This window comes from Oncorhynchus tshawytscha, linkage group LG12, assembly GCF_018296145.1.
Source record: "Oncorhynchus tshawytscha isolate Ot180627B linkage group LG12, Otsh_v2.0, whole genome shotgun sequence".
In the NCBI taxonomy this organism is placed as follows: Eukaryota; Metazoa; Chordata; class Actinopteri; order Salmoniformes; family Salmonidae; genus Oncorhynchus; species Oncorhynchus tshawytscha.
The window spans coordinates 22,402,071-22,420,940 of record NC_056440.1 but is presented as its reverse complement, the minus strand read 5'-3'; the positions used below and the strand labels follow the sequence as shown (position 1 = coordinate 22,420,940).

Sequence of the window (18,870 nt, the reverse complement as noted above, 5' to 3'; positions counted from 1 at the left end):
TATTTGCTGTTAGACATTATCATTGCTTTTGTCCCAGCTTGAGTTAATGCTAACCCTATTTTATAAGTAAGAGTACTTATTTGGTGTACTGCTGAGGAACACTAAACATTTACATGACCATGTGTCCTTTATTACATGTTTCTACTGAACACAACTGTATCTAAACCTAAGAGGAAGCGTTGATCCAAATACAAAAGGACAGCATGAGAAGCATTACCAGAACTACAGCAAATATGCCATACTTTGGACAAATGATTTTGGTTTAAAAATCCTATCACTTTGTCTTTGAAACTCACATACTGTTTACATTCATAATAAGTGTTGAGTGGCCCCTGGCAGTCATCATCACATCAGCTTTCTGAGTTAAGGGCATTGTTACAGCAACAGTTCATTGAGAAACCTGAATCAAAACTAAATCCCCTTCAGTTTAATACAAAATCAAGACAGAAAGGGCACAACATACTCTGTATACTCCCCTTTCACTCTGTAGGGGAGAGTGGTGTATTGTGAGCAACTTTTACATTCAGCATCACTATGTCAAGGGAAATATAGTATTCTTTCTAACAATGATATCTACATATATTTCATGATGTTGTGTATTCCTGGAAATAAACATAACATTTTTGAAAACACAGCTTGTCCAGAAAAAGTGGACTCTTGGCACAACCTAACCCAGGTATGGGGTAAATTGAGCATAGGGACAGGGTAAATTGAGCCGCCTTGGGGTAAGTGGGTGGTGGTGCTGGTAGGTCAAAGTTGAATTAATGGAAGGAAGGTTGTGGTATATTGAATGTCTTAAATGTATGCCTACTTTCAGTTAAAGATCTCGCTCTTCAATATCACTTACCCTTCCATCTCTTGACCAGTTATCTGGGACAGGGACGTTTCAATCTGCCAATTAATTGGCAAGTTCTCTGTATTTGAGGCTACTAAGCCCATGAAACTGGTCCGCGAGATTCTTGATTTGTTTATCAAGCTCAGACTCCAAGTCATCAGATGAGACCTTGTGTTCCTCTGCCACAGACTCACTTTCACACAGCTACATGTTTGTTACTGTACCTCTTCAGTGTATGTTTTCATTCCTTGCTGCTGCTCCTTCTCTCACTTCCTTGACTGCTCTGTTAAGAACCTCAAGGGGTGGCTTGATCCCTTCTTGTTTTACAATTCTATACACAGGCATGATAATGTCTGCTCTGTATCAATACAAATTCACTGTCTTGAGTTCATATGCATGACACATTGCAAAAATACTATGCATATTATGTATAAAACGGTCAAAATGCAATCATAATTTGTCATGGTGGTATTGGCTCAAGTTACCTCAAGGCAAACATTTTGACTATATTAGCCCAAACAGTTACAAGGATGCACTTTCATGCTAAGTTTAGGACCTCATATTGTAGCTTGTAAAGACCCCAACTGCTGTACAAAACAATCTTTAAACTATCTACATAGGTTTAGATACAAGCATCAGATGGCCTAGCAGTTAGAGTGTTGGGCCAGTGACTGAAATCAAATACCAGAGTCGACAACATAAAAAAAAATATCTTGATGTTCCCTTGAGCAAGGCACTTAACCCTAATTGCGCCACGGTCCTCATTGATCATGGCAGACCCTGGCTGTGACCCCTCTTTGAGTGTGTCTCAGGGGGAGGTGTGATGTACAAAAAAAAGACACATTTCTAAATCACGTGTATTAATATACATTTGTAGATGTATGAAATAGGACAAATATAAGCACCTGCTAAATTATCATGGAACTTATAACACAAATTAATTTAACTTTGTGAAAATCAGTTTTTGGGCTGTAACTTGCTTACCATATGGTTTCTTCCTTCCCAGACTCCATGAAATGATTGCCTCTTCCTAAATAGTTGGTCACATTATTAGTTTTGTGCATGGTTTCCTAGAAACAAGCGGTGGCTCAACTAACCCTTTCGCTCAACTTACCCCACTTTCCCCTAGTTGGCAAACGATGGCAGGGGAGTTGATCACAACAAAACACCACAGAATATCTCATTGCACATTGAAGTTACAAAATTAACACCAAAAATAACTTTCAAGACACTTAAGCAGAAATCAAGAGCCATTCAGTTCACCCTGCGACCGACATCTGAACCTCTCAGAAAGAGAACGAGTGAATACTGTAGGTGGAACATGGTCAGGTCCGTGTGAGTTTGTCCGGGGGCATGAACCCTGAGTCTCCCAGTGTCCTCAGTGCCACCCTGCCGCTGGGGCGCACGGTGAGCCAGGTGATGCTGCCGTTGTTCAGCCCAATCCTCAGCCAGCCCTCTGGAGGAAACTGCAGGGCCCTGAGACATACAGACAGAAAGAGATTGAGACCATTAGAGCACCCGATACACCCTGATCTAACAAATATACACATCTGTCATGGGATGTTGGCAAGCACATCATTATTGTCACGAAATGCAAAAGATAGAATACAGTATATTGGAATTGCTACACAAAGTCATGATGATTAGCATCATCTTGTTGAATAGGGCTTTGGTCCAGCTTCAGCCTGCCTCGGGAGAGCAACACACCTGCACACAAAATAGCGGATGACATTGGCATGACAGACGATGATCTCGTAGCTGTCCTCCTTCTGCTTGGGGTCAGCGCGGTGGATGTAGCGGCGGAAGGCAGCCTCGATCCGGGCCCCGTCCTCGTGGTACTGCTGTAGAGCGGTAGAAAGGTCCACAGTGGTTGTGTAAGACGAGAGTTTGAGCTGACCTCTGATTGCATTGCATTGAATGATACATACAAGCAGACAGCTGTAACTATACTGAACAAAAATATGAACGCAACATGTAAAGTGTTGGTCCCATTTTTCATGAGCTGAAATAAAAGATCCAAGAAATGTTCCATACGCACAGAAAAGGTCTCTCTCAAACTTTGTGCACACATTTGTTTACATCCCTGTTAGTGAGCACTTCTCCTTTGCCAAAATAATCCATCCACATGACAGGTTTGGGATATCAAGAAGCTTATTAAACAGCATGATCATTACACAGTGGGTGGGCCTATGCCCGCCTAGGGCCACCCATGTCTGCATCCCTGCCCAGTCATGTGAAATCCATAGATTAGTGCCTCATGAATTTATTTCAATTGACTGATTTCCTTCTATAAACTGTAACACAGTAATATCTCAGAAATCGTTGCATGTTGAGTTTATATTTTTGTTCAGTATAGATAACAAGTGAAAGGGACACTGAACAGGAGGTAATATGACAGACACACAGGCTGTTGAGAACCCAGAATGGCCATCTCACCACAGCGTCAGGCTTCCAGTGGGTGACAGGAGGCACAGGTTGAATGGGTGCTCCTTCTCTTAGCAAATCACAGCTCACCAGCTCCACCCCTAAACCAATAACATAACGGAAGATTAAAGTTAGTTAGCGGTGAGTAGTGAAATACTCATGATTCATGACATTTTTACATCTGAAATATCTGAGATCAAAGCTTCTGAGGCTGTTATCAGATAAAGCCTTGGTATCAGGTGATGTGAATATCTGCAAGATGTATAGGAGCAGGTGACCAGCCCTTCTCCTGAACTACTGGCTTTTGCTCCTACTCTACACAAACACACCTGATTCAACCATATGGTCTATGGATTCAGTTGAATCAGGAGTGTTCGATTCAGTCTGAGAAATCCTTCAGGATGGTAGCTCTCCAGAAGGAGATGTGGTCACTCCTGATGTACGGTACTGGTTAGTCTCATGGGACCTGGATCTGAATATTGTATATACTCCAGCATACGCCTCAGCTGTAAAGTGAATATTGTATATACTCCAGCATACGCCTCAGCTGTAAAGTGAATACTGTATATACTCTGGAATACGCCTCAGCTGTAAAGTGAATATTGTATATACTCCAGCATACGCCTCAGCTGTAAAGTGAATATTGTATATACTCTGGAATACGCCTCAGCTGTAAAGTGAATATTGTATATACTCCAGCATACGCCTCAGCTGTAAAGTGAATATTGTATATACTCCAGCAAACGCCTCAGCTGTAAAGTGAATATTGTATATACTCCAGCATACGCCTCAGCTGTAAAGTGAATATTGTATATACTCTGGAATACGCCTCAGCTGTAAAGTGAATATTGTATATACTCCAGCATACGCCTCAGCTGTAAAGTGAATATTGTATATACTCCAGCATATGCCTCAGCTGTAAAGTGAATATTGTATATACTCTGGCGTGCGCCTCAGCTGTAAAGTAAATATTGTATATACTCTGGCGTGCGCCTCAGCTGTAAAGTAAATATTGTATATACTCTGGAATGCGCCTCAGCTGTAAAGTAAATTGTATATACTCGAATGCGCCTCAGCTGTAAAGTGAATATTGTATATACTCCAGCATACGCCTCAGCTGTAAAGTAAATATTGTATATACTCTGGAATGCGCCTCAGCTGTAAAGTGAATATTGTATATACCCCAGCATACGCCTCAGCTGTAAAGTAAATATTGTATATACTCTGGAATGCGCCTCAGCTGTAAAGTGAATATTGTATATACTCCAGCATACGCCTCAGCTGTAAAGTGAATATTGTATATACTCCAGCATACGCCTCAGCTGTAAAGTGAATATTGTATATACTCTGGAATACGCCTCAGCTGTAAAGTGAATATTGTATATACTCCAGCATACGCCTCAGCTGTAAAGTAAATATTGTATATACTCCAGCATACGCCTCAGCTGTAAAGTGAATATTGTATATACTCCGGCATACGCCTCAGCTGTAAAGTGAATATTGTATATACTCCAGCAAACGCCTCAGCTGTAAAGTGAATATTGTATATACTCCAGCATACGCCTCAGCTGTAAAGTGAATATTGTATATACTCTGGAATACGCCTCAGCTGTAAAGTGAATATTGTATATACTCCAGCATACGCCTCAGCTGTAAAGTGAATATTGTATATACTCCAGCATATGCCTCAGCTGTAAAGTGAATATTGTATATACTCTGGCGTGCGCCTCAGCTGTAAAGTAAATACTGTATATACTCTGGCGTGCGCCTCAGCTGTAAAGTAAATATTGTATATACTCTGGAATGCGCCTCAGCTGTAAAGTAAATATTGTATATACTCGAATGCGCCTCAGCTGTAAAGTGAATATTGTATATACTCCAGCATACGCCTCAGCTGTAAAGTAAATATTGTATATACTCTGGAATGCGCCTCAGCTGTAAAGTGAATATTGTATATACCCCAGCATACGCCTCAGCTGTAAAGTAAATATTGTATATACTCTGGAATGCGCCTCAGCTGTAAAGTGAATATTGTATATACTCCAGCATACGCCTCAGCTGTAAAGTAAATATTGTATATACTCTGGAATGCGCCTCAGCTGTAAAGTGAATATTGTATAAACTCCAGCATATGCCTCAGCTGTAAAGTGAATATTGTATATACTCCAGCATACGCCTCAGCTGTAAAGTAAATATTGTATATACTCTGGCGTGCGCCTCAGCTGTAAAGTAAATATTGTATATACTCTGGAATACGCCTCAGCTGTAAAGTGAATATTGTATATACTCCAGCATACGCCTCAGCTGTAAAGTGAATATTGTATATACTCCAGCATACGCCTCAGCTGTAAAGTGAATATTGTATATACTCTGGAATACGCCTCAGCTGTAAAGTGAATATTGTATATACTCCAGCATACGCCTCAGCTGTAAAGTAAATATTGTATATACTCCAGCATACGCCTCAGCTGTAAAGTGAATATTGTATATACTCCGGCATACGCCTCAGCTGTAAAGTGAATATTGTATATACTCCAGCATACGCCTCAGCTGTAAAGTGAATATTGTATATACTCCAGCATACGCCTCAGCTGTAAAGTGAATATTGTATATACTCTGGAATACGCCTCAGCTGTAAAGTAAATATTGTATATACTCCAGCATACGCCTCAGCTGTAAAGTGAATATTGTATATACTCCGGCATACGCCTCAGCTGTAAAGTGAATATTGTATATACTCCAGCATACGCCTCAGCTGTAAAGTGAATATTGTATATACTCCAGCATACGCCTCAGCTGTAAAGTGAATATTGTATATACTCTGGAATACGCCTCAGCTGTAAAGTGAATATTGTATATACTCCAGCATACGCCTCAGCTGTAAAGTGAATATTGTATATACTCCAGCATACGCCTCAGCTGTAAAGTAAATATTGTATATACTCTGGCGTGCGCCTCAGCTGTAAAGTAAATATTGTATATACTCTGGAATGCGCCTCAGCTGTAAAGTAAATATTGTATATACTCGAATGCGCCTCAGCTGTAAAGTAAATATTGTATATACTCTGGAATGCGCCTCAGCTGTAAAGTGAATATTGTATATACCCCAGCATACGCCTCAGCTGTAAAGTAAATATTGTATATACTCTGGAATGCGCCTCAGCTGTAAAGTAAATATTGTATATACTCTGCATGCGCCTCAGCTGTAAAGTAAATATTGTATATACTCTGGAATGCGCCTCAGCTGTAAAGTGAATATTGTATATACTCCAGCATACGCCTCAGCTGTAAAGTAAATATTGTATATACTCTGGAATGCGCCTCAGCTGTAAAGTGAATATTGTATATACTCAGCATACGCCTCAGCTGTAAAGTAAATATTGTATATACTCTGGAATGCGCCTCAGCTGTAAAGTGAATATTGTATAAACTCCAGCATATGCCTCAGCTGTAAAGTGAATATTGTATATACTCCAGCATACGCCTCAGCTGTAAAGTAAATATTGTATATACTCTGGCGTGCGCCTCAGCTGTAAAGTAAATATTGTATATACTCTGGAATACGCCTCTGTAAAGTGAATATTGTATATACTCCAGCATACGCCTCAGCTGTAAAGTGAATATTGTATATACTCCAGCATACGCCTCAGCTGTAAAGTGAATACTGTATAAATACGCCTGCTGTAAAGTGAATATTGTATATACTCCAGCATACGCCTCAGCTGTAAAGTGAATATTGTATATACTCTGGAATACGCCTCAGCTGTAAAGTGAATATTGTATATACTCCAGCATACGCCTCAGCTGTAAAGTAAATATTGTATATACTCCAGCATACGCCTCAGCTGTAAAGTGAATATTGTATATACTCCGGCATACGCCTCAGCTGTAAAGTGAATATTGTATATACTCCAGCAAACGCCTCAGCTGTAAAGTGAATATTGTATATACTCCAGCATACGCCTCAGCTGTAAAGTGAATATTGTATATACTCTGGAATACGCCTCAGCTGTAAAGTGAATATTGTATATACTCCAGCATACGCCTCAGCTGTAAAGTGAATATTGTATATACTCCAGCATATGCCTCAGCTGTAAAGTGAATATTGTATATACTCTGGCGTGCGCCTCAGCTGTAAAGTAAATACTGTATATACTCTGGCGTGCGCCTCAGCTGTAAAGTAAATATTGTATATACTCTGGAATGCGCCTCAGCTGTAAAGTAAATATTGTATATACTCGAATGCGCCTCAGCTGTAAAGTGAATATTGTATATACTCCAGCATACGCCTCAGCTGTAAAGTAAATATTGTATATACTCTGGAATGCGCCTCAGCTGTAAAGTGAATATTGTATATACCCCAGCATACGCCTCAGCTGTAAAGTAAATATTGTATATACTCTGGAATGCGCCTCAGCTGTAAAGTGAATATTGTATATACTCCAGCATACGCCTCAGCTGTAAAGTGAATATTGTATATACTCCAGCATACGCCTCAGCTGTAAAGTGAATTTTGTATATACTCTGGAATACGCCTCAGCTGTAAAGTGAATATTGTATATACTCCAGCATACGCCTCAGCTGTAAAGTAAATATTGTATATACTCCAGCATACGCCTCAGCTGTAAAGTGAATATTGTATATACTCCGGCATACGCCTCAGCTGTAAAGTGAATATTGTATATACTCCAGCAAACGCCTCAGCTGTAAAGTGAATATTGTATATACTCCAGCATACGCCTCAGCTGTAAAGTGAATATTGTATATACTCTGGAATACGCCTCAGCTGTAAAGTGAATATTGTATATACTCCAGCATACGCCTCAGCTGTAAAGTGAATATTGTATATACTCCAGCATATGCCTCAGCTGTAAAGTGAATATTGTATATACTCTGGCGTGCGCCTCAGCTGTAAAGTAAATATTGTATATACTCTGGCGTGCGCCTCAGCTGTAAAGTAAATATTGTATATACTCTGCCTCAGCTGTAAAGTAAATATTGTATATACTCCAATGCGCCTCAGCTGTAAAGTGAATATTGTATATACTCCAGCATACGCCTCAGCTGTAAAGTAAATATTGTATATACTCTGGAATGCGCCTCAGCTGTAAAGTGAATATTGTATATACCCAGCATACGCCTCAGCTGTAAAGTAAATATTGTATATACTCTGGAATGCGCCTCAGCTGTAAAGTGAATATTGTATAAACTCCAGCATATGCCTCAGCTGTAAAGTGAATATTGTATATACTCCAGCATATGCCTCAGCTGTAAAGTAAATATTGTATATACTCTGGCGTGCGCCTCAGCTGTAAAGTAAATATTGTATATACTCTGGAATACGCCTCAGCTGTAAAGTGAATATTGTATATACTCCAGCATACGCCTCAGCTGTAAAGTGAATATTGTATATACTCCAGCATACGCCTCAGCTGTAAAGTAAATATTGTATATACTCTGGAATACGCCTCAGCTGTAAAGTGAATATTGTATATACTCCAGCATACGCCTCAGCTGTAAAGTGAATATTGTATAAACTCCAGCATACGCCTCAGCTGTAAAGTAAATATTGTATATACTCCAGCATACGCCTCAGCTGTAAAGTAAATATTGTATATACTCTGGAATACGCCTCAGCTGTAAAGTGAATATTGTATATACTCCAGCATACGCCTCAGCTGTAAAGTAAATATTGTATATACTCTGGAATACGCCTCAGCTGTAAAGTAAATATTGTATATACTCCAGCATACGCCTCAGCTGTAAAGTGAATATTGTATAAACTCCAGCATACGCCTCAGCTGTAAAGTAAATATTGTATATACTCTGAGCATAGCTGCCTACGCCTCAGCTGTAAAGTAAATATTGTATATACTCTGGAATACGCCTCAGCTGTAAAGTGAATATTGTATATACTCCAGCATACGCCTCAGCTGTAAAGTAAATATTGTATATACTCTGGAATACGCCTCAGCTGTAAAGTAAATATTGTATATACTCTGGCGTGCGCCTCAGCTGTAAAGTAAATATTGTATATACTCCAGCATACGCCTCAGCTGTAAAGTGAATATTGTATAAACTCCAGCATATGCCTCAGCTGTAAAGTGAATATTGTATATACTCTGGCGTGCGCCTCAGCTGTAAAGTAAATATTGTATATACTCCGGCATACGCCTCAGCTGTAAAGTAAATATTGTATATACTCCGGCATACGCCTCAGCTGTAAAGTAAATATTGTATATACTCTGGCGTGCGCCTCAGCTGTAAAGTAAATATTGTATATACTCCGGCATAAGCCTCAGCTGTAAAGTAAATATTGTATATACTCCGGCGTACGCCTCAGCTGTAAAGTAAATATTGTATATACTCCAGCATACGCCTCAGCTGTAAAGTAAATATTGTATATACTCCGGCATACACCTCAGCTGTAAAGTAAATATTGTATATACTCTGGCGTGCGCCTCAGCTGTAAAGTAAATATTGTATATACTCCGGAATACGCCTCAGCTGTAAAGTAAATATTGTATATACTCTGGCGTGCGCCTCAGCTGTAAAGTAAATATTGTATATACTCCGGCATACGCCTCAGCTGTAAAGTAAATATTGTATATACTCAGGCGTGCGCCTCAGCTGTAAAGTAAATATTGTATATACTCCAGCATACGCCTCAGCTGTAAAGTTTGCCGGTCTATGGTTCTGACCTGGGAGGTATTTGCTGATGATGTTGGCAGTCTCGGTGGCCCTGGCCATAGTGGAGTGGACCATGATGTCATACTTTAACCCAAGGGCAGCCAACCGCTGGCCAGTAAACTCAGCCTGCTCCCGACCTGCAGAACACAAACACATAGTCCCAAAAATTATTAGACTGCAATTGTGAAACACTTTCACCACCTCTGTTGAGTGCTGCTGAATATACTCTTCTTATTCACTAAAATTCAACTGTTGAGCTGGAGATTAGAGTTGAGAAATAGGTCTATGTTTCATGCCTTTAGCAACATGAGTACACAGCAGCACTGGGTACACAACCTAAAGGGGTGAGGATTCTCTCATGGTCTCCATTGCCACTCAAGTTGTACTGGGAGTGTCTGATGAGGAGGATGTTGCGTGTGGCTTTGGGTTTCCCATTGTCCTGCTCTGAGCTTGGGTCTTCACTGACGACCTCCTTCTTCTTCCCATTTGTCAATAGTGCGGACGGGTCCCGCCTAGTACAGTACAGAGGGAACAAATCAGTTATGTGTGTTGCGGTTTACTTCTCTTGATGACATGCCAAGAGCCCAGACCTGTCAGGCTGTCAACATGTTGTCGCTGGCTGTTAATATCAATCAATCACACTGACTCAGTCAGACTAAACTACTTGACCCACGTGAACAGAGCTGACCGCCCTCTATGTTTTATAGTAGTCTGCATCAGACTTAGCTAATAAAGGAGGCATACTTATCCCAGTTGAAATCCCAGGCATTTCCAGTAGATTCAACAGTGCGGTTCCCCGCTGGCTGTGCAGCTTGCAAAACATTGAACAGGCTCCACCGAGCGGCTCGCGTGTGGCCGAAACAGCCCTGGTATTCCGCTGCGGCAGCCGCAACAACCAGCACCGCTGATCCGCCAGCGAACCCACACACTATTTTAATTGTCCTCCGATATGACATGTTGTGAAAAACTATCGGTTCTGTGCAGTGCGTTTTCTAGGTAGCGAGCTAACTTGCTAATGCCGCCCAACGTCTGTAGTAGAAGAGATCCCTTTCAAGAACTGAGCAGCCAGCAGTCTCGAGGAGCGGCTAATCCTGACCTAGCTAGACAGCCTCTGGTCTGGTCTGTGGATTTACACCCTTTCTATGTGCAGGAATAGAGTGAATACCCTCCAACGACTCTTTAATCGCTAGCTAAAAATAAATCCAGTCAAAGATTATGAAGCTACTTGGAATCACTTAACAAGCTAGCAGCTAATTAAAAAGGAAAACATACAGTGCTTGGAACTATGGTGTCTCGCTAGAGCCAAAGAACCAGCTAAACGCACATATTACGATACGCGAAAGCTGGACAAAACTAACAAATTATTCACCATTAGAGGGCGCGCACAGCCCATGAAACAGATGCCAAAGACCAGAAAATTCAGCAGGGGAGCAGAGAGCTTGTGGAGGTCCTTATTATAATAAATAATAATAATCTTTTTTGGCTTTTCACTCTCTACCCTCACAGTAGGGTCAAAGTCAAAAGGAATGTATATGTAACAAAAGTTGCATAAAACGATAGTGATGAGTGACTGGTTTAGACATGCAAAACATTTTTTTAAACAAAATTAAATATGTAAAATCCGATTTGAGGGTGAATAAAACGTGTGGCCCCTGGCTGTAACCTAAGCATCCCATCACAGTCCTCTTCGTTTAGCATTAAACTGGGTTTAAAATATATTATATTGTTATCTTCAACCTAGGCTCCACCTTTCAAGCGGTTTTGTGACCTCACTCGTGGGCTGGATTGCTAGAGTAGGATTTCTAGTCTTTCGGAGCGCAGTATATTTTTTGCTTGACTATCTTTAGATCTGTGTGCGTTTAACAGTAATAAAGACATATTTTCTGAATCGGTAAATGTAGATATTTCAGACTGGATCTTTACATCTGTATACCGTCTCCAATTGGAATAAATAATTGAGGAATGTGGAAATTACAGAATGCCCAACAGCGTTGGAAAGAGATTTAAACCCACCAAATACATCCCGGTATCTACTGCTGCCACTTTTCTTGTGGGATCCACCACCTTATTCTTCGTTTTTACGTAAGTTTTATCCTTGTTTAAGTCATACATGCTTCTGCTAATAGTCTACACATAATAAAGCGTCCTCGTTAGTATCAGTCCAAGCCTAGGTCCAATGATCTGGTGGTAGTAAATGGCTATTACTGTTAGAAGTTTTTGTTGGAGGTTTAGACTGCTTTTTCAGGTCGGATCTTTATGCTGTTATGAATGGTTTAATCAAACGTTTTGACTGTGCACGGGACATGTTATTATTGTCTTGTACTCGTTTTGGTAACAATGTTTATGTGTGTCGAGGCATTATGATGGAAACTCCTTTGTGGCATGTAGGCCAACTTTAGGCTATATTTGTTTCCCAAATTCATTTTTTTTCTAGAATAAACGTCATCGGACACCCCACTCAAGCTTGAAGTAGCCTAGGAGGTAGGCACATAGCGGGTATAGGTTACCATGAAGCCGTAGTCCGCCATACTTGCCAGCTAGTTTCTCCTTTAGTTCTACGGGAAAAACAAGCAACGGAGCAGCGAATAAATATTGTTGCAGCTGGTAGCTTGGGTTATGGATGAGTTCAATATTGAATAGGAATACTGCCTCGCCTTCGAAATCTACATCTAAGTGTTTAACGGGACATTTACTCCTGTCACTCATGTGCATGCGCTCTGAAGGTTGTAGGGTTTCGAGCGGTACCGCTGCACCTTCATTAATGTATGTGGTTTACAATGAGTGATGTTTTTCTGAAGGTTCTTTTTTTCCACCCTGATTTGTTTTGTTCTATTTGTTTTGTTCTAGACGCGCACACACACGGTCCCACGTCATGGATTGCATCCCTGATTGACCCTGTGATCTACTTTAAATGCATAATTTATAGACAGGCTAATAATCTGATTGTAACATTTGGAGTACAGCCTAGGCCTGCTGCAAATTTGAATCTGCACTTAGATTTACAGCTGAGTCTATTTGCTTATGGAGACTAGTGGTTTGACTGAACTATTTATTGTCTATTTTGTGGTCAAATAGGTGTCACTTTCTACTCTGGCTGGTTTAGAGAGACTGTAAAGTGAAGCTTTGCCACACCACATTACATGTTATTTGTCCTACACCTGTTGTGTGACTCATATGTTTAGCTAAAAGGACCATCAGATGTTCTCATGCAGTCACGATGTGATAAATAAATCAGCAGATGTAACGTTATTTCATGTGATGATTATGATATCAGTCTTTATTCCATGACACTGTTCTCCTTCGTGCTGTTAAAAGCAGCTGTTTAAAAGGGAAACTGGTGCATGTAATTATTAGCAGACAACAAATAGAAAATCATCAAAAAAACAACAGAAGCAACGTAAAGCAAATGGTTTCAAATGTTGCCCAGACTAAACTATTCAGGGTGTAGCATGGTGTTTGTACTGGGGGTTAATGGTTTAGATTAAAGGAAACCTATGGACTTGGCTTGCCCTGTTGCCCAGCAATCTAGATTGGAGTGTCAACAACAACTCCCTGGTTCCTCCCTGGCTGTAAGAGGCTTTGCATAGACAAATGGTCAGATGAAGAAGTAGGCTAATGCTGTAGCCCTGATGTGCTAGTTGTATGCATTGTCACCACAGTAGCTGATACAGTGCTGTGGAAAACTTTGTAGGTCCCGCTACAATCTTACAGACCTCGGTTTTTCTGCCCAGCTTCTCTATTGCAGCAGGGGTTCCAGTCAAGCTGTGTTCAGGGCCAGATAGATGGGCCAATCATTGACCCCCAACAGATGGGTAAGGATTAGGATTTTACCCTGGTGTTGCTTTGCTCTTTGATTTCTCATGCAGTTACATATTCAGAGGATTGGCCCATGTATAACGGAACCCCCTGGGGTGGAATAACTGTACACATTCACACTAAAATATGTGGGACACACATGTTTTACACAATAGGGAAAGGGGGATACCTAGTCAGTTGTCCAACTAAATGTATTCAACTGAAATGTGTCTTCCGCATTTAACCCAACCCCTCTGAATCAGAGAGGTGCAGGGGGCTGCCATAATCAACATCCACGTCTTCGGCGCCCGGGGAACAGTGGGTTAACTGTCTTGCTCAGGGACAAAACAACATATTTCTACCTTGTCAGCTCAGGGATTCGATCCAGCAACCTTCCAGTTACTGGCCCAACGCTCTAACCACAATTCTCCTCAATACACCTCAATACTCCTTAATACACCGCAATGCAAAACAACATTCCACAGTGCACCACAACACAACACACAGCAGGAGACCACATAGATGAAGCCCCACGTATACTAGATTGAAAGACCTGTGAGCCATCTCCCTTCTCCCAGCCATAGAGTGAGTCATTGTGGGCCATGTGATTGCCAGCTCTTCACACAAATGTCATATCAGGCATGGAGGAAGAGACACTGTGCGAATAGTATAAGTGCCAGCTGAGCTCTGGCCCAGTGTTACTGTTACTGCTGTGCCTGGCTTGTCTGTCAGTGGCTTTACAGTGTGTCTGTCCTCCACGACCACAATATGATTCACTCATTCACATAAGGCTCATAATGCCATGTGACAAGGTTCCCTGATTCCTCCATGTAGGTCCAGTTTCTGGTATTTCTCCAGAAACAAGATGTGCTATAATGTTGGACTGGGTGCTGACACAAACACTTTGTATAACGTCTTTCCCCATGCCCTTGACCAAATGCCCATTGTCCAATACATTTTCTACCTGCCATGGATAAAAATGCAGAAGCTAACTCTTATCATTTGCTGTCGAAGACCGATATCCCCTTTTTAAGGGGGGTGAGATGGATTTCTGGACACTATCAATTGATCATGCGGATGGGTACTGCTTTCAGCAGTTTTTATGGCAATATGTTATAGAAGAGGTGGCTGGTTGTGTTTAGAGGCAAAATATCTCCCAGGGAGTCATGTAAGTACACATTGGCAAGGGAGCCAGAGCAACGTGGACAGACAGAGAAATCTCATCTTTGACTTCCACATCTGTTTCCTCCTTTACAATATAGATTTATTTAAACGTGGCGATACTCAAGTTATCCAGTAGACTCCATTGTTTCCTGATTAATTACTCTCTTTTCCTCCATGACCACTATTACTCTGCTGGTATGGGCAATGTTTGATCCAATGTCCATACTAGAATACCACTTAGAATGCCCAGTACATTGCTTCATTCTAACTATATAGTATGCTGGTGTGGACATTGTAACAAAAATCGGTCATTGTGAAAGTTATGTTCAAGTGTATAATGATACATTAGGATGTCATAGAGCAAACCAGGGGAGTCTTTAATCTCATACAGTACTTACTCACCCCAACATGATGATGATGGTGGTGGTGGTGAGGGCTGGATAGATGGATTAATTCCAATATCCAGGGCTAAGTGCTTGATGTTTCCTGGTGTCTGTGGTGTTTTAAAACATTGTGGTAATCTCTTCTCTACCATATTAATTGAACTTTTAGGATAGTAATTAAATGTACATCCCCAATGATCTTAATCCAAATGACACCGATTCCCTAAATAGTTGGCTCTGGTCAACAGTAGTGCACTTTATAGGGAATAGGGTGCCATTTGGGACACAGACTGTGTGTGTTTACGCAGCACTGCTGCAGTGCTCCCTCGTGGAGATTACTAATCTCTGCATGGTCATTGAGAATTTAACCCCACTCTTTTTCACTACACTATATTCTTTCTATCACAGTTTATTTTTATCAGATTTGTCTGATTGTGTTTGTAATCTACATAATGTATGTACTTTAAAAGGAACAGTCTCTAGTTGTTTGATGGCTGATGGACCAATCCCAAATCTTGAAACGGACCATATTTTTTTAATCAATCATGAAACGATAACTATGTACTGTCGCTCATACAGTAAGATACGATGAACTGTAATTCCTCCTTATCAAATGTCTTGGGGTCATCAGATTTGGCAGCATACACAGAAACCATAGAGTTCAATTTTAAGGTAAAGGTTTACATAACCCCTTTAATTAACACTGACTGTTCCCCTCCACAATTTATCACTTCTGTTTCCACTTTCTCCTGCTATAGATTGGTGGTGTATGGTCTCATGCTATGGACAGGTGGTGTATGGTCTCATGCTATAGATGGGTTGTGTATGATCTCATGCTATAGATGGGTGGTGTATGGCCTCATGCTAGACATGGGTGGTGAGGCCATACATACATCTTATTCCAAATGACACCGATTCCCTAAATAGTTGGCTCTGGTCAACAGTAGTGCACTTTATAGGGAATAGGGTGCCATTTGGGACACAGACTGTGTGTGTTTATGCAGCGCTGCTGCTGTCCTCTCTCTTTATTGGGAGGTTCAGTAAGCACTACTGCTGTCCTCTCTCTTTATTGGGAGGTTCAGTAAGCACTGATGCTGTCCTCTCTCTGTATTGGGATGTTCAGTAAGCACTGCTGCTGTCTTCTCTATTTATTGGGAGGTTCAGTAAGCACTGCTGCTGTCCTCTCTCTGTATTGGGAGGTTCAGTAAGCACTGCTGCTGTCCTCTCTCTTCATTGGGAGGTTCAGTAAGCACTGCTGCTGTACTCTCTCTTCATTGGGAGGTTCAGTAAGCACTGCTGCTGTACTCTCTCTTCATTGGGAGGTTCAGTAAGCACTGCTGCTGTACTCTCTCTTCATTGGGAGGTTCAGTAAGCACTGCTGCTGTACTCTCTCTTTATTGGGAGGTTCAGTAAGCACTGCTGCTGTACTCTCTCTTTATTGGGAGGTTCAGTAAGCACTGCTGCTGTACTCTCTCTTTATTGGGAGGTTCAGTAAGCACTGCTGCTGTACTCTCTCTTTATTGGGAGGTTCAGTAAGCACTGCTGCTGTCCTCTCTCTTTATTGGGAGGTTCAGTAAGCACTGCTGCTGTTCAATTCATTAGTGTCAATAAGTACTGCATATTAGAGACCATGAGAGCCCAGCCCAGATCTCCACTCTCCTATAGTATATTAATGTGTTTGATTGTGGGTCTCGCTGTGGATTTGATGTTAGTTTAGTAATTGAATCTACATTGTTTGTTTTGATATGGGCAAAGTGATATCGGCACCGTTTGTTTGATATCATTTCAAAGGATATCAGCCTTCTGTATTAAAATAGCATGATGGCATTTAGGCTGTCTGTCTGGTTTGCTAAATCACCCACCTTGTTCTTTGTGTTGTTTAGATTTTGAATATCTCATCCTCTTTTAGATTATCACTAGACTTCAGATTTTGCTCTCGTTCTCTCCGTCTCTGTCTCTCTCTCCATCCATGCAGCTTTTCTATCCTGTCACTACTCTGGAAAGAGCAGAGCTCTCCTTCCTCATGCAGTGTCACAGTGAGTTAACATCAGAGATGAAGATAACAGGATTGATATACCGCCGATAACATGAGAGCGATAGGTTATAGGGGACGCTTCAGTCTTCTGTGTCTCATAGATGCTGATAATCTCACTGAGATCCGCAATGCCAACGTGATTCATAAAATCACTACACAACTGCCTGTCCTCAGGTTTGGGTAGATACATGCATCTTTATGTTTCACCATTGAAAATGCGTTTAGCAGGTCTGGGTCTGTGGCTAGTCGTGTCAGATTAAATAGCAATACAATTTCATCCATATTTCCTCTTTTACAAGCAGCACCTCAGGCTATGGAGTGGTCTGGTAGATGAATTTGGTGCTGGGTTATGCTGTTCTCTCTCTTTCTCTCAAAGGGCTCCTCACAGTCATGTACTATATTACAGCAAGAACATGGGAGGAATGAGGATGACTCACAGGTCGATATAAAAGCAATGTTGGTTTTATTGTGCATGTAATTCTACTCCCCTTCAATAACATGGAAAATATTTGTTTTAATTGTGTATATACCTTATTAGTTCTCATTAATGTTGGCTCCCTCATGGAGATTACTAATCTCTGCATGGTCATTGAGACTTTAACCCCACTCTTTTTCACTACACTATATTCTTTCTATCACAGTTTATTTTTATCAGATTTGTCTGATTGTGTTTGTAATCTACATAATGTATGTACTTTAAAAGGAACAGTCTCTAGTTGTTTGATGGCTGATGGACCAATCCCAAATCTTGAAAAGGACTATATTTTTTTAATCAATCATGAAACGATAACTATGTACTGTCGCTCATACAGTAAGATACAATGAACTGTAATTCCTCCTTATCAAATGTCTTGGGGTCATCAGATTTGGCAGCATACACATAAACCATAGAGTTCAATTTTAAGGTAAAGGTTTACATAGCCCCTTTAATTAACACTGACTGTTCCCCTCCACAATTTATCACTTCTATTTCCACTTTCTCATGCTATAGATTGGTGGTGTATGGTCTCATGCTATGGACGGGTGGTGTATGGTCTCATGCTATAGATTGGTGGTGTATGGTCTCATGCTATAGATGGGTTGTGTATGGTCTCATGCTATGGATGGGTGGTGCATGGTCTCATGCTATGGATGGGTGGTGCATGGTCTCATGCTATGGATGGGTGGTGCATGGTCTCATGCTATGGATGGGTGGCGTATGGCCTCATGCTATACATTTTTTATTTTATTTTTTACCTTTATTTAACTAGGCAAGTCAGTTAAGAACAAATTCTTATTTTCAATGACGGCCTAGGAACAGTGGATTAACTGCCTGTTCAGGGGCAGAATGACAGATTTGTACCTTGTCAGCTTGGGGTTTGAACTTGCAACCTTCCGGTTACTAGTCCAATGCTCTAACCACTAGGCTACCCTGCCGCCACATGGGTGGTGTATGGCCTCATGCTATACATGGGTGGTGTATGGCCTCATGCTATACATGGGTGGTGTTTGGTCTCATGCTATAGATGAGTGGTGTATGGTCTCATGCTATAGATGGGTGGTGT

At 41.0% G+C, this 18,870-nt stretch overlaps 2 protein-coding genes across 3 annotated transcripts in view; one reads left to right on the top strand and one right to left on the bottom strand.

Moving 5' to 3' along the window:
- Positions 1 to 91: 91 nt before the first annotated feature.
- Positions 92 to 11,270, bottom strand: LOC112262716 (serine/threonine-protein phosphatase PGAM5, mitochondrial). The gene is made up of 6 exons (XM_024438437.2): positions 10,694 to 11,270; positions 10,286 to 10,461; positions 9,961 to 10,086; positions 3,272 to 3,360; positions 2,543 to 2,676; positions 92 to 2,311 (listed from the first exon to the last, which is right to left on the bottom strand). The coding sequence occupies exons 1-6, from the start codon at positions 10,903 to 10,905 to the stop codon at positions 2,161 to 2,163; spliced, it is 888 nt and encodes a 295-aa protein (XP_024294205.1). The 5' UTR covers positions 10,906 to 11,270; the 3' UTR covers positions 92 to 2,160.
- A 454-nt stretch (positions 11,271 to 11,724) lies between these two features.
- Positions 11,725 to 18,870, top strand: part of LOC112262712 (palmitoyltransferase ZDHHC8B) — a 112,706-nt gene continuing 105,560 nt past the window's right edge. Inside the window, exons 1-2 of one of the 2 annotated variants that reach the window (XM_024438430.2) lie at positions 11,996 to 12,031; positions 13,681 to 13,761. Coding sequence is in view for 1 of the 2 variants with exons in the window: in XM_024438428.2 (XP_024294196.1) it covers positions 11,928 to 12,031 (104 nt within the window). In the remaining variant the exon portion in view is untranslated. Of the gene's footprint in view, positions 12,032 to 13,680; positions 13,762 to 18,870 lie in introns of both variants that reach the window. The other variant, XM_024438428.2, reaches the window with a different exon arrangement.